This window comes from Eptesicus fuscus, chromosome 20 (genome assembly GCF_027574615.1).
Source record: "Eptesicus fuscus isolate TK198812 chromosome 20, DD_ASM_mEF_20220401, whole genome shotgun sequence".
Taxonomy (NCBI): domain Eukaryota; kingdom Metazoa; phylum Chordata; class Mammalia; order Chiroptera; family Vespertilionidae; genus Eptesicus; species Eptesicus fuscus.
The window spans coordinates 31,569,884-31,597,016 of NC_072492.1; the positions used below are offsets into that span (position 1 = coordinate 31,569,884).

Here is a 27,133-nt window from a genome sequence, read left to right on the forward strand (position 1 = left end):
CTGGGAAGGTGGAAGGAGGGCCCGCCTCCCTGGTGACCCATCTCTCTGGTTTCTTCTTTGTGGCATCGGGGGCAACTGGTTGAGATGCATCTCGTGGGTCACTGGGCTGGGGCCGGGGGGGGGGGGGGGGGGGGGGGGGGGGGGGGGGGGGGGGGGGGGGAGGGGTGGCGGGGGGGAGAGATGGAGCAGGAAGAGTTTTTGAGGGTAGAGAGGGGAGGCAGTGAGTCACTTGCTTGATCTGATTTGCAGCTTAGGTGGACATGTTACAACATTGCTTTTTTTCTGAGCATTTGGATTTGTTGGGTCTTGCTACATAATCACTGCCATATTTTTTACTTTGTTTTCTAGCTTGATAAAAGACACAATTAAAAAATTACCACAGATAAAAAGGGCTGGGATTATGTCATACCTATGTAGCTAATTCCATGTACTTTCAGCAATTCCATCATGTATATCTCCCATCTTTTAACATGCTACAATTAGTTTTTTAAAAAAATTTATTTCTTTTTGTTGTTGTTGTTAATCCTCACCTGAGGATATTTCCCCATGGATTTTTAGAGAGAGTGGAAGGGAAAAGGAGAGACACACAGAGAGGAACATCAATGTGAGAGAGACACGTTGATTGGTTGCCTTCTGCACGTGCCCCGACCAGGACCAGGGATGGAGCCTGCAACCGAGGTACGAGGTACGTGCCCTTAATCAGAATCAGGCTGAGGCTCTATCCACTGAGCAAAATCAGCTAGGGCTACCATTCGTTTTTAAGGGATTTTGAGAGTTATGTCCCCCTACCTCAAAGGGTATCCATGGTCACCTGCTACAGTGTCCCAAGTGCCCACTATGAATCACCTGTTTGGGGGTAGGCATTGAAGGCTCCTGGGTAGGGAGAATGCCAGGGTTTGAAACTGAGGACTACAATTTACCAGTGACCTTGGGCAAGTGACTCTCCCTCTGTGGACCTCAGTGTCCTCACCTATAAAACAAGGATAAAAACAATTTCTATCTTAAGGTAGTCATGAAGGTTCTACAAGGTAACGTGTATGAAACATTTAGCACAGAGCCCGGCACGTAATAAGCCCTCAGTAAATGCTAGTTGCAAAGTTGTCACCACTTTGCCAACTTAGACGAAATCTTACTCAGTAGATGGCCCAGTCACATTCGGAAGCAGTAGGAAACACCTTCATTTTGAGACCAGGGCGAAGGGAAACTCCAGAAAAATAGGGCATTCATGAACTAGGATGACCCCAGTCTGAAGGTTTTACCACATACAAAATCCTCTATGTAAGGGGATGGGTGTGAGGGCTCCTTGGGAAGAACCAAAGACAGAGTGGATCAGGAAGGCAGATGAATGGCGGATGCGAGTAACTGCCCAGGTGTAGGTACAGGTGTCTGAGGCCCGAGGGAAGGAGAATGGAGCAAGAGGGTGGAGAGGAGATAAGGAGGAGGAGGGCCAGCAAGGTGGAGGTGCTCTCCTGCCAGGGTTCCTGGGAGGAGTGAAGGACGTGTGGGTCTCCCACTCTTCCCTGCTCGGTCCTCACGGCCTCCAGGTCAGGGTCAAGGACTGCAGGTCTTCCTGGGTCGGAAACATCCAGAGCCGTGGGGAAGTGAGGCATACTGCTGATCAGGTGCTCAGTTCACAGTCATCCCACTCTTTGTCATTCTTTCAGGGAAAAGCCGAGCCCCAGGGGCCCTGTGTTTGGCCCAGACCTTGGTCTAATGCCCAGGTTTTTCCCAGGAGTCAGCTGGGTATGGCTGGTAACTTCTTGTCATAGCCAAGACAGGAAGTGGTCAAGACTTGAAAATAGAGCAGCCCTGTGGGTGAAAGGGTGGGGGAGAGCTTTTCCCGAGAAAAGGGGCCCCAGGCGCCTTGTCCTTGGGTTCTGAAGGGATCAGGGACCTGATGCTTTTAGGTCTTGGCAAGAAAAGGAGTCCATGAACTTGGGACAAGGCGAGACTTGTCCCAGCAGCACTAATTATGCCAAGGATCAGCATGGGTTGGTGCAGGGTCAGGGAACCTGACCCAGGGGCTGTCAGAGGGTGGTCAGTTTGACTAGCCAGGACCCTGCCCATGGCCTGTAATATCTTTCTGCCTCAATTTGACCAGCATTGCCCAGGGGGGGCCTAGTGATAGGCAGCAATAGGGAAGCAGTGGGAATTATAACTTGTAGGCAGAATTTGGGTATTAACTGAAATCCAGAATAGATGAGTTGATCCTAAAGGGGAGAAACAGCTCACATTTATTGAATACTTAGACCCTGTGCTAAATGACGTACATTAACTTTTTCCATCGAATCCCCATTTTACAGATGGGGAAAATGAAGCTTAGTGCAGTTAAGTAACTTGCCCAGGACCATGGAAGTAGCAAATGGTGGGGGTAGGATTCAAATCCTGGCCACCGAACTACTGTGCAGACAACCCTTACGTCCCTCTGTCTCTTCAGAAGGAGAGTAAAGAGGGCCTGAGCCCTGCTGCAAATTTGGATCCACGGGAGCAGGGCCCCAAGGAGGGTCACTGGGGATTTAGAAACAACAGGAATTCGGGGCCAGAAGCCACGCAGCAGCTCTGGTATCGGAATGAGGCATCTTCCTGGCATGGAGTTTGGGTGGGGAAAGGGTCTGGTTTGGTCCGACAGGGTGAGAGCAGTCATGTGGTATCCTCTGTGGGCACGGAGCTTGAACCCAGGCCTGGCCCTGTATGCTGAGCTGGGATGGAAGACCCTTGGGCTCTCGTGTTTTCTTCTCAGCAGAGGAAGGTCTGGCTCACGTGAGGAGGCATCCAAGACAGAACTGGATTGCCTCAGGCCCCTCTGGGCTCTGGTTCTCGGAGGGCAGGGTCTGGCGTTCTTCACAATTGCCTCCTCACTATGCTGAGAAGCCCCCGGCAAACAGGAGGTGCCCACTGCGTGCTTGTGAATGAATGTTAAATGCCAATGCTGAGCTCATCCCTCCACCACTACCTGGATAGAAATCTAGGAGTAGTTGCTAAGATAGCTCCCCAAAGCCCAGAAATTCCAAGTTATGACACTTTTAGTCAGTGTGAACTCTGAAAAGCCCATTTCCTTCCAAGCCAAAGAAACAGCTGGGTCATCCTCTCTCAATGGACAGAAGAGCGTCTGCCAAATGTGTAGGAGGAGGAGATTCTGAGCCAACACGCTACTCCATACTTAGTTTCCTTAACTGGTGGAGTGGATTTGCGCTGACAGGGCTACAGTCTCTCCATAAATAATAACAAAAATAATATGTCCCTCTGTGCTTTTCAGATTCCAAAGACCTTTCATAGTCACGGTCTCACAGAACCTCATAACCAAGTGTGTTAGGAAGGTATAGAGTGGGGCCTCAGATGGGGAGAAGGGTAGGGAACAGATAATTATTTTTAACAGATAAGGAAAATGAACATAGAGAGGATTTGGAGACTTTTCCAAGCCATCTAACTAGTAAGAGGTGGGGCAAGGACCTGAATCCTGAGTCCTTCTGACCCTTAGTACAAAGGGGAATGAAGCATGACCTTGAAGGCAAGAGGTCCAAGAAATGCCCACTAACCTGGTTCCTCCAACTTATAGTGGTGACAACGAGGAACTGAGTAGGAGTGGCTTCCCCAAGGAGACAGACTGTTAATGAGAGTACAGGGAAAGGATTCCTATTTTGGTGTCAGTCTGGGCAAGATTGGACAAGGAGCCAGATAATGTGACTTTTGCCCCTTAAATGGACCTTGGGAAATTTTTTTTTTTTTTTTTTTTTTACCTGGGATGCATTGGATACCCCTCCATGGTCCTATCCACTGGGGAGTTTGGCACTTGGGCAAATAACAGAATAGACACTCAGGTCCCCCAACATTTTTGCTCGATTAACATTTTATTAAAATTAACTATCAAAGGCTGCTAAGAAGGTCAAAAATAGGAAATGATTCTTTTATTTACAGAGGGCCTATCAGGGATTATAAAGGTAATAAGCTGCAGTCCATGCACTCAAGGACCTCACTGTCCAGTAATGGGGAGGAGGTGAAGATAAAATAAAATAATCACAGAGCTTCCGCTTCTGACTATGACAAAGTGACTGGTGTGGACCTTGCTCTCCCATAGTTAACAAAGGTGAATGTAGACAAAATGTTTGAGGAACTGCTTTTGACCTGAACATAGGTAAAGCAGAAGCATAATCCTTGAGGCAAGGGAAACGTAAGAGGTGAGCCCTACACCTGCCCAGCTTTCTGCCAGGGTGACTTTCTGGAATACAGGGAGAAAAGGTGGGGTCTAAGAAGTGCATGATTGCCCGGCTGGCATGGCTCAACAATTGAGTATCAACCTATCAACCAGGAGGTCACAGTTTGATTTCTGGTCAAAGCACATGCCCGGGTTGTGGGCTCCATCCCCAGTGTGGGGCGTGCAGGAGGCAGGGGATCGATGATTCTCTCACATCATTGACGTTTCTATCTCTCCCTCCCTCTCCCTTCCTCTCTGAAATCAATACAAATATTTTTTTTTTAAAAAAAGAGGTGCATGATGGTCTCACTGAGCTAAAGGCCATAGATTAGAGCTCAGGGCTACTGAGGAAGCTGTGATTGGTGGGGAAAGCTCTTAGAGAGGAAGGGGTTGAACAGAGAGATGCCCCCAGAAGTCCATATGGATGTCCCCTGTGGTTTTTAGATGAGGATGGGCTGCAGAGGTGCATGGTGAGACTCAGTAAGGCTTAGCGGAGAGCTGCTGAGAGCTGGCAGGGAGCTAGACTGGAACACTGGAGGTTGCACATGGCTTCCAGATATTGGCGTTTCAGCCCAGTCAGAGTGAAGAGATCTCACTGACCAACTCAGGGTACTTGGATGATACAGAAAGTTGACATTTTAGGAGTAAGGACCATGTTCTACAATAAAAAATGACACCCTAAGACTACGGATAAAATAGAAAAAGGGCAGTCCTGAAAAGAGTAAAACCGAGGCTGACTAGACCAGAACTCAAATACTCTTCAAGGGAAGACAGCATACATTCTAAAATGAATGATCCACAATGTTTGGTATACAATCTAACATCACTGTGCATGTGAAGAAGCAGGAAGTAGGGGCCCATAATTTAAAAAGAGAGAAACAGACTCTGAGATGAGTCAGAATGAGCAGACTGGAATTTTATAATAGCTGCTGTGAACATGTTTAAGGACTTGAAGGAAAATGTAAACATGATTGAAGATATGAGGAATCTCAGCAGAGAAACCGGAACTATAAAAAAGAATGAAGGGAAATTCTAGAATTTAAAAGCACAATGTCCAAAATATTCTCCAGATAGACTTAACAGCACATTAGAGACTGCAAAAGAAAGGACTGGGAAATATAGAGAGAGATTAATGGACTACTTAATATGCAAAACCAAGAAAAGATTTTTTAAAAAATAACTAAGCCTCAGTGGCCTGTGTGATAATATATAAATATTTATATAATTATACACTTAGATATTTAGATGATATCTAAAAATGCGTATAATTATAGTTTCAGAGGGTAAGGAGAAAGCTAATGGGAAGAAAAAATATTTGAAGAAGTAATAGCTAAAAAGATCCTGTATTTGACCCTGGTTGGTGTGCTAAGTGGTTAGAGCAGGGGTCCTCAAACTTTTTAAACAGGGGCCACTTCACTGTCCCTCAGACCGTTGGAGGGCCGGACTATAGTTTAAAAAAAAAACTATGAACAAATTCCTATGCACACTGCACATATCTTATTTTGAAGTAAACAAACAAAACGGCAAAAACACCCGCATGTGGCCCGCGGGCCGTAGTTTGAGGACGCCTGGGTTAGAGCATTGGCCCTTGCACTGGAAGGTCACTGGTTTGATTCCTGGTCAAGGGCATGCACCTGGGATGCAGATTCGACCCCCCGACCCTGGTCAGGATGCATGAGGTTCTCTCACTCCCCCTACCCCCTCCCTTCCACTCTCTCTAAAAATCAATGGAAAAAAATATCCCCAGGTGAAGATTACCAAAAAAAGTTCCTGTATTTGTTGAAAAATAAGCTACTTATATATCCAAGAGTCTCATCAACTCCAAGCAGGATAAATACAAAGAAAATAGTACCTATCCACCGTACAAGGCAAGCTGCTGAGAAACCAAAGATAAAGAGAAAACTTAAAAGCAGAGACAAACCTGGGGCAACTCGAGTAACAAAGTAAATAATGATAGTAATGGATTATAACTCAGAGAATAAAGTAAATATCCATGTGTTTATACTGATATAAATAAGTAGCTGAATTTTAAAAACGAGAGAGAAGGGGCAGCTCTTCCTTATTTTGGAATGCCAATTAATAGCTGTAGAAGGAAAAGTGGAAACAGAAAATCACTATTAATCAAACACCCCAGTAATTGATTGCAGTCGAGAACCATTGATGGATGCTAAAATTAGTGGGTGACAGCATGAAGAGAAACGAGATATTTGCATAGAATTGAAGGATCTTGGGGATATCATGCTAAGCAAAGTAAGTCAGATGGGAAAAGTTAAGAACCATATTATTTCACTCATATGTGGGTTATAAAATTGAAAGCAACCAATGAACAAACAAGAAAAACAAACAAACAAAACAAACAAAAACTCAGACTCAGACAACAGTGTGGTGGTTACCTGAGGAAAGGGGGTGGGGGCAGAAAAGGGTAAAGGAGGTCAAATATACGGTGATGGAAAAGGATTTGGCTTTGGGTGGTGGGCACATCATGCAATATACAGATGATCTATCATAGAATTGTGCACCCCAATAAATGTAAGTTAAAAATTAATTGTCATTCTAATTAATTTAAAAAATGAGGATGAAACAAAGAAAGTTGAACAGTGGATCTTCATTACAAAATTTTCTAATGTAACTTCTTCAGATTGAAGGGAAATAATAGATGGAAACCCACAACTAGAGGATGAAATGAAGAGCACAAAAAATGATAAATATATGGGTAAATTTAAAGGTTATTTTTTGTCCCCTTATTTAATTTATGTAAGAGGCAACTCTTTAAAGCAAAACTAATATATTGTGAGTTACTATGTATTTAGAAGTAAGATATAAGCCAAAACCGGTTTGGCTCAGTGGATAGAGCATCGGCCTTCGGACTCAAGGGTCCCAGGTTCGATTCCGGTCAAGGGCATGTACCTTGGTTGCGGGCACATCCCCAGTAGGGGGTGTGCAAGAGGCAGCTGATCGATGTTTCTCTCTCATTGATGTTTCTAACTCTCTATCCCTCTCTCTTCCTCTCTGTGAAAAATCAATAAAATATATTTAAAAAAATAGAAGTAAGATATATGACATTAATAGTACAGAGGATGGGGTTTTGTCAATGGGATTATACTCTTATAAGGTTCCTACATTTTACATGAGATGGTGTAAAACTAATTCTAGGTAGACTATGTATGTTAAGTTCATGGTGCATATTGTAATCCCGAGGCACACACACACCACAAAGCAGAGGTATAGCTAAAAAGCCAGTAAAAGCATAAAAAGAGAGAATTATCCCAGAAGAAGGCAGAAAAGGAGTAACAGCGAAACCAAAAAGATGTAACAAATAATGGATGGTAGATGTAAATGCAACCATCAATTATGATACTAAATGCATACGGATAGGTAAATGGACTAGCCCCTTTCCTTCCCTGGGCTGGGGATTTGGCAGGGACTCGCTTGCATGGTCACTGAGGTTGGGAACAGAGCTACAAACTTGCTAACGTCTTCGCCGGGGCTTAGACTAGGCTGGGGGCTTGGGGAGCATGTTTGCTGGACCAGTGCCCACCCCAAGTGGCTGGTGCCAGCAGAGCCAGGTGGAAGAGACACCTACGTGCCTGGTAGACTGAAAAGAAAAAAAAATTATATGTAATAAGCAAATAAGTAAATACTTAGGCAGAGATGTAATCAGGTTGTGTGACTTGAATTTTGCTCCAGGGGCTATGACAATGCTGTTGAAATGGCTTCAGGCCGATGGTCTCTTCCAGCGAGGGGAGGTACATGGAGCTGGAGGTATATAAAGCCCAGGTTAGGAAGCCCAGGTATGCTTTGTGGGCTGGCTCCTCCCCTGTGCCCTTGCGAATTGCTAGTGACACTGCTGCTGCTGTGTGTCACCACTATGTGTATCCTAAGGTTTGGGAGGTCTGAGAAGGTAGTGTGCACCTCTACAGAGTGTGGGGCTGGAGGAGGGGCAGACAGCAGAAGAGATCACATGAAAGAGAAGGCATGTGAGAGGTTTTGAAAGATTAGTGGAATTTTCCAGGTGGCAAAAAGGAAGTTAAATTAGTCAGATAGAAAGGCAGGGAATGTTTGAGAATATTTAGGAAAGGTATATTCTTGGGCTAGGGTGGGAGATGGGGCAGAAAATTGAGTCAGGGCCAGTTTTTTTTTTTTTTTTAAAATAATTCTTTATTGTTGAAAGTATTACATATGTCCCCTTTTTTCCCCATTGGCTCCCTTCAGCCCATCTCAACCTCCTCCCCCAGGACTTTACACTCTATTGTCTGTGTCCATGGGCTATAAAGGGCCAGTTTAAAAAAAAATACTATCGCCGAAACCGGTTTGGCTCAGTGGATAGAGTGTCAGCCTTCAGACTGAAAGGTCCCAGGTTCGATTCCGGTCAAGGGCATGTACCTTGGTTGTGGGCACATCCCCTGTAGAGGGTGTGCAGGAGGCAGCTGGTCGATGTTTCTCTCTCATCGATGTTTCTGGCTTTCTATCCCTCTCCCTTCCTCTCTGTAAAAAATCAATAAAATATATTTTTAAAAAATACTATCTAATAAGGAGATAATATGCTAATTGACCCTCACACTGTTGTAAAGATGGCAGTGCCCACAGCCAATAAGAAGGGAGTATGCTAATTGATTGCCTCGCTCTCAAAGATGGTGGCACCCACAGCCAATAAGGAGGGAGTATGCTAATTGACTGCCCCACACTCAAAGATGGTGGCACCCACAGGAGGGAATATGCTAATTGACTGCCACACCCTCAAAGATGGCAGTGCCCACAGCCACAAGATGGCGGTTCCCAGTCCCCTCAGCCCCACTGGGGTGGCAGGCGTGAGGCAAGGCCACTCCCTGCGCCTGCCTCCGGAGTCCCCCAGTTCCCTCAGCCCCCCAGCCGCTCAGGGCTGGCCCGAGATGCAGGCAAGCCTCAGATGGCAGCTGCCCAGCTGCCCAGGGCTGCCCGAGGCACAGGTAACCAGGGCTGGCTAAGGCTTGCGCTGCCGGCAGTGGCGGCAGCAGAGGTGTGATGGGGCGTCACCTTCCCCTGATCACTGGGTCGCCTCCCGCCCCTGAGGACTCCGGGACTGTAAGAGGGGGCAGGCTGGGCTGAGGTAACCCCCCTCCAGTGCATGAATTTTCATGCACTGGGCCTCTAGTAATATATATCTTTTAAAATATATATTTTTATTTATTTCAGAGAGAAAGCAAGAGGGAGAGATAGAAACATCAATGATGAGAGGGAATCACTGACCAGCTGCCTCCTGCACACCATACACTAGGAAACAAGCCTATAACCAGGGCATGTGTCCTGACTGGGAATTGAGCCGTCACCTCCTGGTTCATAGGTCAAAGTTCAACCACTGAGCAAGCAACGCCAGCTGGGTGAGTCAGGGCCAGTTTTCAGGCATCTTGTGTCTCCGGAGAGGGAGTAGGGAAGCCCGAGGGCAGCCTGGAGGCCTTTAGGGGAGCCCAGGAGCTGGAGAGATTTCCAGGTCCTCTCTGAGGCCTGAAGCCTTGCTTCAGAGCTCCCCATTCCACAGCCGGCACCAGCCCCAGCCACTCCCTGGTGGCCTCCTGCTTCTTGGTGCTACTAGCATTTTGCCCTTTTGAGCTTTCTGAGGTTTCTAGTCCGGGGAAGACCCAGAGACCAAAAGGAAAGACTTGAGGGGGAGGCCTTTGAGGCAAATACGATAAAGCTCCAAAGCCTGCGAGTTTGGTTGGAGAGAGTACACAGTAGTCCCTCTTTATCCATGGTTTAGCTTCTCATAGTTTCAGTTACCTGCCATCAAGTGTATAATCTGATATTAACATTAAATGGCAAATTCAAAAAACAATGCATTTTTAAGTTTTAAATTGGGCTCAGCTTTGTGTAGACTCCCACCCCCCCTGTCCTGCCAGGAATGTCAGTCATCCCTTTGCCCAGGTTGTATTGTGCTGGCCGCCCACTCTTGGTTATCAGACAGATGGTGACAGTACCACAGTGCTTATGTCCACGTAACCCTTATTTTACTTCATAATAGTGCCAACGTGCAAGAGCGGCGATGCTGGCAATTGTGATGTGTCCAAGAGAAGCCGTAAAAACCCTTCCTTTAATTGAAAAGGTGGGTGTATGTAGAGGAGAAAAGTTTGGTACTCTCTGCAGTTATAGGCATCCACGTGGGGTCTTGGAACGTATATCTGGTGGGTAAGTGTGTACGAGTGTGTGGAACTACTGGACTGTGCCCTGAAATGATTATCAGATACCTCTATGTGTGAGCAAGTCTTCGTGGATACTTTATGGACACCATTGCTTATACACGCTTGAGATGTGGTTTTGTCCTCAAGAGACTTCTAGTCTATCTGAAAACCAAACCAATTCAAGAAAAAAAAAAAAAGTGAATAATAAAGGACTAAACCAGTGCCTGACAGAGTAGGCAGTCCACAGATATTTGTCAATTAAACGAATGGAAGTGTGAATGAATGATACTCAAGGCACGGAGGGAGAGTGCAATGCAGGTGAAAGAGAGAGACCTGCGGGTTGTCTGAGGAGGTGGGACTCGGTCCGGAGAGGGGCCACGTGCTCCTGGCTTTCCTAAGCGAACCCAGGGCACCGGTGTGGACGCTGGGAGCAGGATGTCTGCGGAGGATGCGCCCTGCCCTTGGTCCCAACCGCGCCCTCGGATGGAGGTTCTGCGAGAGAAGGCGCGGTTTTCCACCGCCCCCTCTCCGGCTCCGAGACCAGAAAAGGGCCCTCGGGGAGGAAGCGCCAGTCCGCGGCCCGCCCCGTTGCGTCCCACCCACGGCGTCCCCTCCCCGCCCCTCCAGCTGCGGGAAAAGCGGCCCCGGGCTCTGCTGCGCGGTGTGGGGCGGGCGGGCGCAGCCGAGGCGGAGCGTGGCGGCGGGCGGACGAGATGCGAGCGCAGCCGCTCTGGGCCGCGGTGCTGGTGCTGGGGGCGCTGGCGGGCGTCGGCGTCGGAGGTGAGTGAGGCTCCGGGCGGTGGGAACGCCGCCCCCAGGTGGTCCGCGTCGGGCATCCGGCCGCAGCCAAGTTGGCAGCGTTGGAGCGGGGAAACCCGGCCGGCGCGGCTGCTCACGGAGTGAGCGGGGCCAGGCTGGGACCGTCGGAGCCTGGAGCCCCCTGGGGGACCTTCCCGGCCCCGGCGTGTCAGGGTGACGGGCTCCGTAGGGGATGGTCCTCCGGGACGCAGAAGGCTTTAGCCGGGGGAGGCGCCCGCTCTGGGCGGCCTCGCCGTGCGCGCTGCGCTGAGCCCCGCATGCGGCCGGGGCTGCGCTCATCGCAGGTGACCTGGCCCGCGGGGCGAGCCGCGGCTCCCCGGGGCCGTTCCCGCGCGTTGGCCGAGGCCGGAGGTTACAGTTTCTCAGATGAGAGGGTGAGCGCGCGGGTTTGCCAGTTACTCGACATTCCTCTTTTTCCTTGCGTTGGACTTCTCCCAAGTTTTACTTTTCATTTTCTTAAACTTGGTGGCTCCCCGCGGGAGCGATTCGGAGGGATGAAGGCTCTGCCTCCGACAGTGTTCCCGGGGTGGCGGACCTCGCATCCGAAGCATCTCCAGTGCCTGCGAGAGCCACGCCGAGGGTCCCTGCAGCCGGCCGGGGTCCCTGGCTTTGTCTCTCCTGCTGCTGCACACACCATCAGCGGCCACGGCAGTTGGCACTGGGCGTCGTTGGAGCTGGGGAGGGGCAGAGCACAGCGCAGCCGGGGGCTGGGGGGGTGGGGGGGGGGGGCCTGCCCGTGGTTCTTCCAGAGCCTCGGTGACCTTCCCAGAGAAAACTCTGGCTCCTAGTCCTCTGGGTGTTCCCGTGCAGAGGAGTTACAAGTGTTCATTTATGTACTTTCAATGAAGGGAGTGGTACTTCTTGTAACAATTTAGATCCTGCAGAAAGTACTGTGTGTGTGTGTTTTTAAATACTCACCCGAGGATATGTTTCCCCCATTGATTTTAGAGAGAGTGGAAGGGAGAGGGAAAGACAGAGAGAAATATCCATGTGAGAGAAACACATTCGATTAACCTCCTGCATGCGCCCCTGAGCAGGGCCTGGGCCATTGACGGAAATCAACCCCGGACCCTTTGGTCTGCAGGCCGACGCTCTATCCACTGAGCCAAACCGGCTAGGGCGAAAGTACTTTTTTTTTTTTTAATTTAGTAAGATTTATTGATAAGTCCATTTCAAAAGATAGCTATTCAAAAATACTTCGATGAGAAAAAATACTTTGATGACTACCTTCAAGAAGTGTGTGTATAGCCCTAGCCGGTTTGGCTCAGTGGATAGAGCATCAGCCTGCAGACTGAAGGGTCCCAGGTTAGATTCCGGTCAAGGGCATATGCCGGGGTTGCGGGTTTGGTCCCCAGTAGGGGGCGTGCAGGAGGCAGCCAATCAATGATTCTCTCTCATCATCAATGTTTTTTTTTTTTTCTCATCATTAATGTTTCTATCTCTCTCTCCCTCTTCCTTCCTCTCTGAAATCAATACAAATGTATTAAAAAAAGAGAAGTGTAGGGAGCAGTTATAGGGTTAGGCCTCAGAATGACCTGCTGGCAAAGTCGCAAACAAGTCCCAGCTTGGATGGCACAGCCTTCTAAGCATAATTAAGCTTGATCTTGTGACTGCTCCCTAGATCTTTCCTGGGTAGCTAATGGGCTGTGGGAGGGGCAGCAAGTGCTGCCAAAAACAGTGAAACTTACAAGAACATTGTAAATTACCTTGTTTGCCCCTGACTATAAATAAAGCATCAGCTTTGCAGTCTGGATCTGTTCTGTGGCCTCACCAAGGCACAGAAGATCCACCTAGACCCAGCTTATTCCCTTGTCTGTCTTTTTCTTCATCCTTCACCAGCCCTCCCTCAGGCTCGCACAACCCTTGGCTGTGCTGCCGCGGCACAGAGAAGTATGTGTATAAGAGATTATATAGGATAAGGCAACAATATCTTTTTTTAAAATTACATATGATTGACATACACAAGTACCTATATCCTATATAATAAAATCCTAATATGCACATCGACCAAACAGCAGAACAACCAGTCACTATGACACACACTGACCTCCACGGGTCAGATGCTCAACACAGGAGCTCAGCCAGATGTCAGGCTCACATCTGGCGAGCCCAGCGGCTGTGGCAGGAACCTCTCCTGTCTCCGAGGGGCAGTGCTAAGGACCCCTTGGGGTATGTCGTGGGGAGCAGGCCTAAGCCGGCAATCAGACATCCCCGAGGGGTCCCGGACTGCAAGAGGGCACAGGCCAGGCTGAGGAAGCCCCTCTCCCCCAGTGCACGAATGTCGTGCACCAGGCCTCTAGTATCATATAAGACTAGATAAGTTTGGAGAAAAGTATACACCCAGGACACCATCACCACATTCTGTGAATGATAATCATCATGGAAGAGTTACAGATAACACATAGGGGGCTAAGTTGTTATTGCTGAAGCTTCCCATGTGATGGAAGCACAAACAGGTCAACTGATACCTTCAGTCTGCAATGAGCAGCCTGATGACCGTGGCACAGAACTGTGAGTCTCCAGGATTCTGTCCTGGGAGTTGTGAGAGCCGTGGCTCAGATGCGGCCTGCCGTTGATTGGGGCAGTGGGGACATACAGAAGGGCGACTCAGCTGTCTTTTATGGAGAGCCTGCTTCTGTGAACTTAAACCATTTTTTTCCTTTCTTTTCTTTTCACATCCACAGCTTTCTGAATTTCTGGCTGATTTCTGAGTCTAATCATTATATATATATATATTTACAGTCTTAGAAGTAAGGTGCCATACAATAGAGAGACTGGTGTGGCTCCTGGCTCGATATTAGTGAACATGAAGAGTGTATATGTGCTTCTGGTGTTTTTCTCTCCACCCCTCAACCTTAGTATATCTTTTGTTGATATGGTTTACACATTGCAGTGATTCATAAAGGATTCCACTGCATCGACAAACCTAAGTTTGCATTCAGTATCTCGTAGGAGATCTGTTCGCAGATTTGTTATAATTTGGGTGATTTCAGCGGTGGTGACTGGTTGTGCCGATCTAGTCCCAGACCCCCTCGGAGGCAGGGTAGAATAGTGTTTAAAAGCATGGGCTCTAGAGCCAGATCTTCAAGTAATCAGCCCCCAGTGAAAGCAGATATTTTGTATTTGAAACCCCTATGCTCTTACTAGTAAACACTACCTGTGGCTGGGTTGCAGGCATCATCAGATCCTGGGGCAGCAGGTGGTGGGATGAGAATAGGAGAGTTATGTTGGGACACACAGTGTCGAAGGGACACGGAAAGAGCTGGGTGTGGGTGGCAAAGAGACGCTCCCAGAATAGTAGGGTCTGGTATGGAGAGAAGAGAGGTTGTTTGAGGGTAGAAATGAGTTTTGGAACTTATGTTCAGAGGTGATCTTTTCAGCATCACCCAAGAAGTATTGGGTTTTGTGGCTTCCCCATAGGTAGGTCTTTATTCTAATTTGGGACCCAATGGGTAAGTTTTATCTGCTATCATCATCTAAACTTATTCATTCTGAGCTGGGGTGCTGATTTCTCCTCCTGATCTTGTATCTTGGAAACTCTACAACTGAGCCCTGTGCAGCAATTCTCAGGGCCCGAAGAGACATGGGAGGAAAGCTTGTTGGCTGGGGAAAGGGACAGCTATGCTTAAAGCCAGTCAGATGTTGGTTTAATTCTTGATTTCAACTCTTGTTGGCTGTGTGGCCTTGGGCAAGTTACTTAATCTCTTGAGTCCTTAGTTTCCTCATCTGTAAAGTGGAGAAAACAGTACTTCTATGACTGTGCCAATTAAATGAGAAAAGGCACAAAATAAGTATTCAATAAATGGCAGCTACTATTGGCATTGTTCTTGCTATCCATGCTATCTACTATGTACTGGAGGCAAGAGTGTCACTGCTTCACGAGTGTGTGCAATCCAAGCTCCCAGAATGAGACCGATGGGGCCCTTTCCCCACACCTATGTAACAAGGGATCCCTTTTGATTCCAACCCATTCGCTGTTGGTGGCTTGGCATATCTCAGCCATTCTGTCCCAACAAGAACCCGTGGAAGAGGCTAAGAAAGAGAGAGGCTTATTCATTTGCTTTGTCCATGAGAAAACCGTAAATTCTGTCTCTGGATAAAGAGGAAAGGAAAGGTTGTCCATGCGATTTCAGGTTCCATGAGGAAAAGGACATGTCTATTTGGTCAACATTTTTTTGGTCCAGTGCCTGGCACATAGGCAGCAACATAAATACCTATGGAATGCTAGGAAAAGGCATCTAGAGGTGATGTGCCTCACTTTCAGAAACTCAATATTTGCGTATCTGCATTCATTCACAGAAGACCCTCAAGTGCTCCATCTGGGCATTCGTCGAATACAGCCGAGACCATGAATTCTTTGCACATTTGGACCTTTGCACTATTGCACCATTTAGACCTCTGATCTGAGGGTGCTGGGAAGTCAGGGGACCCTCTGAGAAGTGTCTGTCTCCCCCCCTCCCCCTTCCTGGAGGAGACACACAGGAGGGCGCCACTCTCCTTTATCCTTCTCAAAATTGTGAGTGTGAGTGACAGAGGTCTCCTGGGGACAACGTAAAAAAGGGCCAGGAGGCAACAGTGAGGAGGGGGAGTCTGGATATGACTTTGGAATTTCCTAATAGAAATGCCTCCTCTGCAACTCCCCACCCCACTCAGGATCTCTGGTTATCATCCTCCCCAGCCCTAAGCATCCTCCGGCCCTCGTTGGCAGGAATAGTGAGGAAGCATGACCACAGGAACCACAACTCATGAATCAGCAGACAGATAATTAACTGGGGGAATGACGGAGCAGCTTTAGGGATAAACCACTGGACTTGACCCAGCCCCCTCTGCTGCCCACAGAGCTGGCCTGCTGCTTTACCCCATCGCCCCTTCTCCCTTCTGAACCCTGACCCTTCCTGAGCGGGAAGATCATTGTGCCTGATGGAGCTCAGGTCACAAATGGAAATGCAGGTGGGAGCAGGGAAATCACACTGCCTGTTCTCCCGGTGTCAAACGCCGGCACTTATTTAAATGTGAAGCTCTCCATGCACACAGCATCTCCAGGAACGCTCATTTTTAAAATTTGAGTTTATTGAGGTATAATTTGCATACATTAAAGTTTATTCTTTTTAGGGTGTACAGTTCTATGAATTTTGACAAATGCACACTGAGGTAACCATCAGCATAATCGAGATATAGACTATTTCCATCACTCTAAACCAGCGATTTTCAACCTTTTTCATCTCATGGACACATAAAACTAATTATTAAAATTCTGCACCACACCAAAAAAGTGATATATTTTTTACCAACCTGAGGGGGAAAAAAAGGTACCATATTGACTCATTCACAGCTATTGTTGTGTTGGTTGTTGTCATTTTTTTTATTTGACAGTCTAAGGGAAAAGAAGTCAGTGCTCCTGACTAAGTAGTCAGGTATGGCATGTTTTAAAAATTCTTGCGGCACACCAGTGCGCCTGCCACAACACACCGGCTGAAAATCGCTGCCCTAAGCAGTTCCCTTGAGCTCCTTTGTCATCAGTTCTCTTTCCCCATCTTTAGTTCCTGGCAACCACTGATCTGTGTCCTGTCCTTATAGTCCTGCTATTTGCAGCATCTATCTATCTATCTATCTATATAAAAGCTTAAGCGACCATTACAACTGGCTGGTAGCTATGACGTGCACTGACCACCATGGGGGCAGACGTTCAACGCAGGAGCTGCCCCTGGTGGTCAGTGTGCTCCCACAGCCAACCTCCCGTGGTCGGCCAACCTCCCACGGTCCCTCCCCACAGCTGGCTGGCCAACCTCCTGCAGTCCCTCCCCCCGTCCAGCCAACCTCCCATGGTCCTTCCCCCTGGCCAGCTGGCCAGCCCTGATTGGGACTGGGCAAGATGGCCCCGATCACTGTCTAGGCCGAGGGACCCCACCCGTGCACGTATTTGTGCACCGGGCCTCTAGTATCATATAAATGAAATCATACAGTATGTAGCCTTCCAAGTCTGGCTTCCTTCACTTACTAGTAGTGTGATACATTAGAGTTTCCTTGGTTGGTGTTGCATGTATCAGAATGCTAAAAGGTTATCCGAGGCTACTCCATTTTCCTCAGGTGTTGAGACGGTTACCCTGAAAGCAAGAGACTACATCCATCAAACATGGATCCAATTTCCAATTTCTTAATTTTCTAATTGGATAGAGGTGTTTGGGCCATGTAGATTAAGCCATTAGATTCTCCAAGTGCTAAGTAGCAATTAATATCTTCAGGATATTGGGGAGAGTTCTGCAGCAACCAGCACTTTTATTATTCTTGGTCCTAAGAGCATTGGATAGTTTATGGCCAAATATGGTATGTCACAATCCTAGGATCCAGAAACTGTTAAGTAAGCCTGGGGATATTCTACCTTAAATTTTTTTTTTTTTTTTGGTAGCATCTTTGAAAAAAAATTCCACTGTAAGTCTTCCTTTCTGCTTTCTGTCATGTTCCCACAAAAAGACCACTTTCCCTCCCTATCAGCGCCTCTTAGTTCAGTTAGTAAAGATATTCGAACATTCAAGGAGAGAGTGAGAGATATGTCCTCATTAGAAGAAAGTCAAACATTGGAGAGTAAAATGGCTGGTTCCCCTCTAATTCTATTCCCCCATAATGTCCACTATTGATAAGAAGGGGTGTTCATCAGATCTTTCCCTCTTGCACATATAATTCTCATGTGTATGTGTATTCCTTTACCTAAACTTGTGTTACATTTTTTTTAAAACTTACAAAAGCTACTTCCTTTCATATAGAAAAAAATAAAATAACACTTCATTGTGAAAGGAACTGTGGGTCTGGAATTGAGAAACGTGTATTTGATTTGTGGCTCGGCAGGCTTTTTCATCATTTCGCTGTGTGACTTTGAACAAGTCATCTTACCTCGGGGCCTCAGTCTCTTTGTGTCTCAGGGGCTGAAAAGTTGGCAAAGGAGATGAAGGGAGAGACTTTGGTTTGCTCCTGCCCCTCTCCACCATTAGCTGGAGAAGTTTTCCCTTTAATTGATTAATAATGTGGAATTCCATGTAAGAATTTTTGGAGGGAAAAAAGGAAGGTCTGCAGCTAAAAACATACTTGAAAAACTTCATCCTAGAAGAGAGCTCCAGATGTTTAGCAAAAGGCACATTTAGTAGCTACTTTAAAAGTCCATGTATTCAACCCTAAACCTCTTTGCTAGTGGAAATCTTGAATATTTATAGTTATTTATCATTATTGTTATTTCTCAAGCAGGATCATCCATAATAGGATCACTGTCACTTAATAATATACACGAGGCATCTTTTTTTTAAACTATATTTTATTGATTTTTTTACAGAGAGGAAGGGAGAGTGATAGAGAGTTAGAAACAATGATGAGAGAGAAACATCGATCAGCTGCCTCCTGCACACTCCCTACTGGGGATGTGCCCGCAACCAAGGTACATGCCCTTGACCAGAATCAAACCTGGGACCCTTGAGTCCGCAGGCCAACACTCTATCCACTGAGCCAAACCAGTTAGGGCACGAGGCATCTTTTTATGTCAATTTATGGCTTGCCATTATTTATCCCAAGAGCTATAATTCTAGCCAGAAGGCATACCGTTACATGGATATATCTGAATTTTCTTAACCAATTCCCTGTTGGCAGACACTGGGGTCATTCCCAATTATCTGCTACTACAAGTAAAACTGCAGGAGATATTCTTGTGCATTATTATTATGCCTCTTTGTTCATGTTTCTATAGGCTGATTTTTAAAAATATATATATTTTATTGATTTTTTTACAGAGAGGCAGAGAGAGGGATAGAGAGTTAGAAACATCGATGAGAGAGAGACATCGATCAGCTAGCTGCCTCCTGCACAACCCCCACTGGGGATGTGCCCGCAACCAAGGTACATGCCCTTGACCGGAATCGGACCTGGGACCCTTCAGCCCGCAGGCCGATGCTCTGTCCACTGAGCCAAACGGGTTAGGGCAGCTGATTTTCTTTTTTAACTAAAGCTGTTGGGTCAAAGGACATGAATATTTTAAATTTTAATAGGTTTTGCCAAATTGTCCTCTCAATTTGCCTTCCTATGAAGACAGATTGGCAGCGAGGACTGGTGACAGCACCGTTATCTGCTGTCCATACCCACATGAGCTGGAGGAGGAAAAGTAGCAGAACCGGACAGCTGATTGCCAAGGTCACCAACAGGGCACTGCTGGGCTGGGCCTCAAACAGAGCTTGGTACAGGCTTGCCTCTTCTCTGTGCTGAGTGAATCAGATGGGAGGTGGGGCCTGTACTGATAAAATTTTCCAGAATTTGAGATGCAATATTTGAATCAAATATCAGAGTTAGACCACTGAGCATATGGAGAAAAGATAACCCTCATGCAGATTTGTGCAACCACTATGGAAAACAGTGTGGAGGTTCCTAAAAAAATTAAAAATGGAACTACCTGATGACCCAGTGATTCCACTTCTGGGTATATATCCAAAAAAACCCAAAACACAAATTTGAAAGAACATATGCACCCCTATGTTCATTGCAGCATTATTACAATAGCCAACCTATGGAAGCAACCCAAGTGCCTACCAATAGACCAGTGAATAAGGAAGATGTGGTACATACATACAATGGAACATTACTTGACCATAAAAAGAACAAAATCTTACCATTCGCAACAGCCTGGATGGACCTAGAGGGGATTATGCTAAGTGAAATAAGTGAGTCAGAGAAAGACAAATACCACGATTTCACTTATATGTGGAATCCAAAGGACAATATAAACGAATAAACAAAACAGAAACAGACTCATAGATACAGAGGACAGACTGATGGTTGCCAGAGACGAGGAGGATTGGGGGACTGGGTGAAAAAGGTGAAGGTATTGAGAAGTACAGATTGGGAGTTGCAAAATAGTCATGGGGATGAAACGTACAGCATAGGGAATATAGTCAATAATTGCAATAACTTTGTATGGTGTCAGTTGGGTACTGGGAATGCCAGGGGACCACTTTGTAAAGTATATTGATTGTCTAACCATTATGCTACCCACCTGAAACTAATGCAAAATAATATTGAATGTAAACTGTAATTGGAAAAAAAGAAAGAAAAACTGTAATAGTTAAGCCAGTAGGAAGAAATGGACACATGTGCATTGTTTGAGGGGTCTTGGGCTCTGGGAGGCTAGACCTCCTGGACTCCTGGTCACCCTGTTGATGCTTTCTGGCTGGGAAATAAACTTACAGAGCTGGCAGCACCTTGAAGATCATCGAATTGAACACCCTTTATTTTACCGAGAGGCAAAAAGGGAGGCCCTGAGGGTGAAGTGACAATTAGTTCAGTGGCATTGGTGTGGTCTATCCCTGGGGACTCCTGTCTCCTGACTAGTGATTTCTCCCCTATATCCTATTACTGACAAAGGACTTTCTTTTGTCTGACCCTGAGATGGAGGGCAGTGGGATGGGCAGGAAGTGATTATCATAAAGGCAAGGAGGAAAGAAACCAACACTTACTGAGCATCCAGCATGGATGGTTCCTTCACATCTGTTATCTCATTTAAACCTAACAACTCATGGCATAAGTATTCTGCCCATATTTGGGAGCATGGGGGAAAGGAAGCAGTTGCTTAGGGTCTCCAGTGCATTGCTGATATGGTGGGTTAGACTTGTTAAAGTCCAGGGAACAGTGGTAAGCTCTTGAATAGGGATGTGACCAAGAATCAGAGTCCTTGGACCTAGAGAGAGCATGAAGGGGTGTGCCTGAGGTCACACAGCTTTCTATGGTAAAAGCGGCTTTAGGTTTGTCCTGCTTGCCAGTCCGCATGCTTTCCGCACTGTTCCCACTGTCCCATGATAATAGTGTTCATTGTTTTACTACCCATTCCCTTATGGTGTTTCCCGGAGACTGGGTGTTAATTTAGATCACAACCATCCAGAAGACAGGATTCTATCTGGGGATGGGCTTCATGGAGTGTTCACACAGTTAAGGACAATAACCAGACATGATCTGGCTTTACATGGGCAGGGTCTACTGGCTAAAGGGTCAGTGAAAAGGTATAACCAGTGGATCAAAACATTTGAACTTTGCCCAAGGGGATTTGCTTGCCCAGAGCAAAATCCTTCCCATCTTTCCATCATGCCCCACAAGCCATTCATCAGCAAGTCCCCAGAATATAGCTGGGGTCTGACCACACTATCGACACCACTACCATTCCAATCCAAACCCCTGCCATCTGTTGGCTGGATTATTGCAATAGCTTCCTAATTGGTCTCTTTCTGGTCTTGCTCCCTCTCAGTAGCCAGGATGATTGTTTTCTGCTCAAATTCCTCCAGTGGCTTCCCACCACATGGAGCATGAAAGCTGCACTCCCTACCACAGCAATGGTTTCCTGACTGCTTCTCCAACCACCTCTCTGCCTCTCTCCTCCTCCCTCTTTCTTCCTACTATTTGTTTTTAATGTATTTTTATTGATTTCAGAGAGGAAGGGAGAGGGAGAGAGAGAGAGATAGAAACATCAATGATTAGAGAGAATCATTGATTGGCTGCCTCCTGCACACCATACTGGGGATGGAGCCTGCAACCCGTGCATGTGCCCTGGCCGGGAATCGAACCCTAACCTCCTGGTTCATAGGTCGATGCTCAACCACTGAGCCATGCCAGCCAGGCCCTACTATTTCTTTAAGAAGCTGAAGTCCATCTAGCTCTTGTCATAGTTCTTTTCTGTAATGCTCATCCCCTAGATCGTCCCATGGCTTCCTTCTGTATATCATCTTGAGATGTTAACTCAGGCCTTTCCCGACCACATTTTCTAAAGGAGGCTCCCTCCTCTCAATGTCACTATTCCTCTATCCGGCCTTATTTTCTAAAGCATTTACCACTGTTTGAAATTGTACTTGTTGTGTATGTTTTTTTGTTTTCATCTTCCTCACTAAAATTTACAAGAGTAGGAGGTTTGTTTAGTTCATCAATGTATTTTCAATGCCTAGGAGAGTGCTGGGCACAGTTAGATGCTCAATAAAAATTTGTTGAGTAAATGAATGAATGAATGAGTGCTGCCACCATGACATATATGAGAAGAAAGGTGTAAAACTAACCACTTTTCCATTGTCCATAGGTGGGTTAACCATAGCAGTGTTCTCATTCCAGGCTGGCTTTTCTCAATTATGCCGAGTATTGCAGGGCAATGTTCCTCAAAAGCATGTCACATTTGCTATGGAAATGCAAATCCATTTGGTACTAGGTTCTTAGGGCTGCCAAAACTGGGTGGCTTAAGACAACAGAAATATATTCTCTCTGGAATCTAGAAATCTGAAATCAGGGTGTCAGTAGGACCCTGCTCCCTTTGAGACTCTGGAGAGAATCCTTTCTTGCATCTTCCTGTCTCTGGTGGTGGCTGGCAGTCTTTGAGCTCCTTGCCTTCCAGTTGCAACACTACAGTCTCTGCCTCTGTCATCGCGTGGCATTCTCTTTTTCTGTCTCTCTCTTCATGTGGTGTTTTCCTTTTATAAGGACATCAGTCTTGTTGGATTAGGGCCTTCCCTAATGATTTCACCTTGATTACACCTCCAAGGACCTTATTTCCAAAAAAAATGTCACAATCATAGGTACTTTCACATATCTTTTTGGGGGACACAGTTCAACCCATAACACATTTTATTATCGGTGGAGGCAAATTATACAAATGCCTTCTAATGCTGAAGACCATATTGAATTGGCTCTGATATACTTAAAAAAGACATTTTAAAATCTCTAAAATCGGGACATCCTACATAGTTTGGATTTCCTACTCCTTTGAGCGATGCTTCCTGGAACTTTCTGCTCAGAGCACGAAGGTCTGTGTTACCTGGAACTCCCCCTGCCGGTATCCTTCCCCTTCCTTGTGTTACTGAGCTGCTGCTACATTGAATGAAAGAACAAAAATAAAATAATCTTTCGTAGCAACTTGCTCTAGAGAAGCCACTTGTGCACTCATAGGGCAGTTAGCATGAGATGTTTTTTTGGTGTTTTTTAAAATTTCTTTATTGATTAAGGTATTACATATGTGTCCTTATTCCCCCATTACCCCCCACCTCCCATTCATGCTCCCACCCCCCTGTTGTCTGTGTCCATTGATTAGGCTTATATGCATGCATGTAAGTCCTTTGGTTGATCTCTCCCCCTTATCCCCACTGTCCCCAGATGTTTTGTTTTTGGATGACTCACCCAGCCAGGTGACTGCGCTGGAAGATCAGGCACTGCCTGAGTCACCCTGTGTCCCCATGGACCTAATTAGTGATGAGCCAAAAGTCAGTGGCAGGGCTGGGGACCCAGGCCAGAACTCTCTGGCAGACAGTAAGAGAGATATCCCTAGTGTTTACAGTACGAATCATCCTCCCTTCCCACTAACACGTCTCCCTCTGACAGCCTTCTCCTCAAGTCCCCTGGCCCCACGAGGGTGGCCCGTTTCTGCATTCTGACATCCTGTCTCATTGGACAGCATGTCCTCAAAATAGCTCTCATTGACGCATTATGACTTCCACTGGTTCCAACTCCCTTCCTTGTTTTTCTTTTTTCTCCCTTTTTCCCACCCTTTGTCTCTTTTCTGGTTCTGTGAATGGTGCTGAGGTGCCAAACCATAGTTTTCTACTACTTTCCAGGCAAACTTTTTGGCTGCCCTTGTCTATTGTTTCTAACTGGCCTGCTCTGCTTGGCCATCCCTCCTAGCTTGGATTTTGGAACACCCAACATTCCTAACTCCATTTAGAAGCCAGATCTGAGGATTGATCATTGTCTTCTAGCCTGAGGCTTTCTGGCTCCAGGCCCTCACTACCCCGGTGTGCAGGGTGTTCTGTAGAACTGTCTTTAGGAGGGGAAAAAGAAAGTAAAACCTTCACCGGCCTGAAACAGCTCAGGCCACAGGATAAAACAGCAACAACAAAAACAATAGCGCCCAGCTGGTGTGGCTCAGTGGTTGAGCGTCGACCTATGAACCAGGAGGTCATGGTTCAATTCCCAGACAGGGTGGTGTGTAGAGGCATCTGGGGACAGTGGGGGTAAAACTGTCATTAATGTTTCTATCTCTCTCTTCCTTCCTCTCTGAAATCAATAAAAATATACTTTGAAAAACAATAGCTACTGTGAAGGCATTTGTTGAGTGCTTGCTCTGTGCCAGCCATTGTGCTCAGAGTTTGACAGAGATGGGTTCATTGAAACCTTCTGATCACCCTGTGAGGACCAGGGCCAGTCCCCCTTGTTTTCCTGCTCTGGCTAAACTGTTAGAGAGGAAAGGGGTGGTAGGGGTTGTTTGTTTTTGGCAATGACAGAGTTCTGATGAAGATCCCCACTTCTCCAGCAGGGCCGAGTCTGGGCCCCTGAGGCTGAACAGGAACATGGGCCTTATGAATGACTGGAAACAGAGGCCCAAACTCCTTCCACATGTTCGGGAGGGAGGGGTGGCTTCAGAACAGCCGCTCATTGAATCAGCATGGCCCAGGCACAGAGACTTCTGATGAGTCAGTCACTCTCAGCCACTGCATTCCAGGAACTTGCCCTTGATGGCAGGCCTTGGTGGGGGCTATTGGGGGAGGTGGTTCTTGGTTCTCATGAAATCAACCTGTGATTCATTAAAAAGAGATGTAAGGGGAACTGGGTAGCCATCACTTCCCAGGCATAACTTCCTAAAGAACAAGTCCCAGGAGCACTTCATCCGAGGTCAGGGACTGCCCATTCACAAGGAGGGGTCTTGCTGTTATTTACCTCACATCTGAGGAGGCTTTCCATTGTGGCTGCAAGTCAAGGACTTATAGGGACATGCTAAGTTGAGAATGAATAGGTAAATGTATAGACCGGGAAATTTTTTTTCAAAAATAAGTCGACAGCGTACTCCACGGTCACGTCCTTCTAACTCTTCACGTTGTTCTCCTTTCCCTAGTGAAAATCGATGGCATTTATGTCCAGAATTACCTTTCTGGATGCTAATCCCTTTGCAAACTTCAGAACGGGAAGGAGATTCCTAAAATAGTTCAGGCTATGTTCCTCTCAGAACTCTTCCAATAAGGAGGGGCTGTGTTCATATCTGGCTAGAGAAAGAGCAATTGTGATTCAAAAATGGTTAAGGTTCTGCAAGGCAATAAGCCCTAACCTTTGGGGATCCCCTTTCCTACCAGACAGAAATCATTTGTGGTGCTGCTGGGTAAGAATCATATACCTTGTTGTCATCGAGAATCATTTCCATTGTTATAGATTTTCTATAAGTGAACCTCTACTCTTAAAGAGTTGCATTCTAATTGATCGAAGTCAAATAAAGGTACACACCACTAGAAAGTCAGATAATCCCTAAGCATGGTGGGTCTACTAGTCAACACCCTGAATTATATTGGAAGGGCACCCAGTATTCCCTTCGCCTATTTCCAAATTTTGGATAATTTTTCTTAACACTTGTGTGTGTGTGTGTGTGTGTGTGTGTGTGTGTGTGTGTGTGTAAGCACATTTTCTTGATATGTTTTTGTCCAGAAGTTGGAAGGGCGGGAGTTCAGTCACACTATAATAAAATGGACTGAGACATTGAGCTCAATGAGAAGTTTTGGAGACCATGGGAAAACACCCCAACTGTCAAAGTGGTTTCTCTTCAGTAGATTTGCTAGTCTCACCAGCTCGGGGCAAAGAGGCCACTTTAGCAAACTGGATAAAGGAACCGTCGGGATAACTGGGTCCTGGGGAAGAATGGGTTTTTCTCATTTGCTCCTTATATTGGAAAAGGGCGTTCCTGGGGCCCTGAAGGGGTCACCTGGCTGAGGCCAGGCTTACCTGAGCTAGGGAAGGCAAGGAGGATGGCGGCTTTCTGTCTAAGGAAAAGCCCAAGGTTTTCTTCCAGGCTGGGCTTCTCAGAGCTATTTTGGGGCCTCTGCTTGTCCCTGCTCCTCCCTCACCCTTCTTTTCCTCCGTCCTTTGACAGTATAAAGACTGTTGACATTTGAGTACTTCTCCCTTTACCTCAGTGAATTCTTGTATACATCCTGTGAGACAGTTATTATCATTTCATAGAGGTTTTTGAGTTGCCCAAAGTCATGACACAGCTAGTTAGAAGAGCATCCAGAATTCAAGTACAGGCTTTCCAACTCCAAAATTCCATGTTCATTCAGCTTGTATCAGTCAGCCTTTTCTAACATTTCTGCAGTTCTCCCCGGAGCACTCTATGCTTGGATCCAAAGATATATGTTTTGGGAAGTTTGATAAGATTTCAGAAAATTTTTTTCTTTTTCCTGGTAGGCCGATGGGGTCTTGTCATGGCCATCCCAGCCCCCCAATATTTAGGTTGCATGTTAATGTTAGTGCATCAGGGCTTTGGAGACCCCGTGTAATGGCTGTGAATATATCATCAGAATAATTGGAGAAAGGACACATTGCCATTGCTCTGGACCTCAGATTTTCATTTGTACAGTGTAGGTGTCAAACCAGTTGCTAATTCAAACCTTTCCATCACTTATGAGCTGACACTTTGGTCCATGGCTCAGCCTTGCTCCATCACCTGCCCTCACTGTGGCCTCATCAGTGGTGGTCAGTGATGAGTTTCTCCCGACCTTCCTCATCCTTCTTCTTATCAAACAGCATGTATTTGGTAAATGTCTGTGGTTCGGTTAGGGTGAGTGTGTGCATCTGAGAGCTGTAAACCTGGGCATTTGGGAAAGTTGGGAAGGATGGGGCAGGCCCGTTACTTTACCAAGTCAGATCAGGGTTAATGCCTTCGTCTCTCTGTTGCAGGACCGAACATCTGTACCACACGAGGCGTGAGCTCCTGCCAACAATGTCTGGCTGTGAGTCCCATGTGTGCCTGGTGCTCAGATCAGGTAAGGAGCAGACACTTAACCTTACTTATTTCCCAGACTTAGCTGCTTCTGTGCAAGAACAGACCCATGGGAGATCTCCCTCCTAAATACACAAGCCCTTTGCCCATTCTGCACAAAACTAGGGCGAAGCCTTCCCATTGATGGATGCTGAAGTGAGCTGTTATGGGGTGTTG

General features: G+C 46.6%; 1 protein-coding gene across 1 annotated transcript in view; it reads left to right on the forward strand.

The window, feature by feature from the left end:
* Nucleotides 1-11,057: 11,057 nt before the first annotated feature.
* Nucleotides 11,058-27,133, forward strand: part of ITGB3 (integrin subunit beta 3) — a 49,532-nt gene continuing 33,456 nt past the window's right edge. The window contains exons 1-2 of the mRNA XM_008149453.3: nucleotides 11,058-11,124; nucleotides 26,875-26,960. Coding sequence (XP_008147675.1) covers nucleotides 11,058-11,124; nucleotides 26,875-26,960 — 153 coding nt within the window. The remainder of the gene's footprint in view (nucleotides 11,125-26,874; nucleotides 26,961-27,133) is intronic.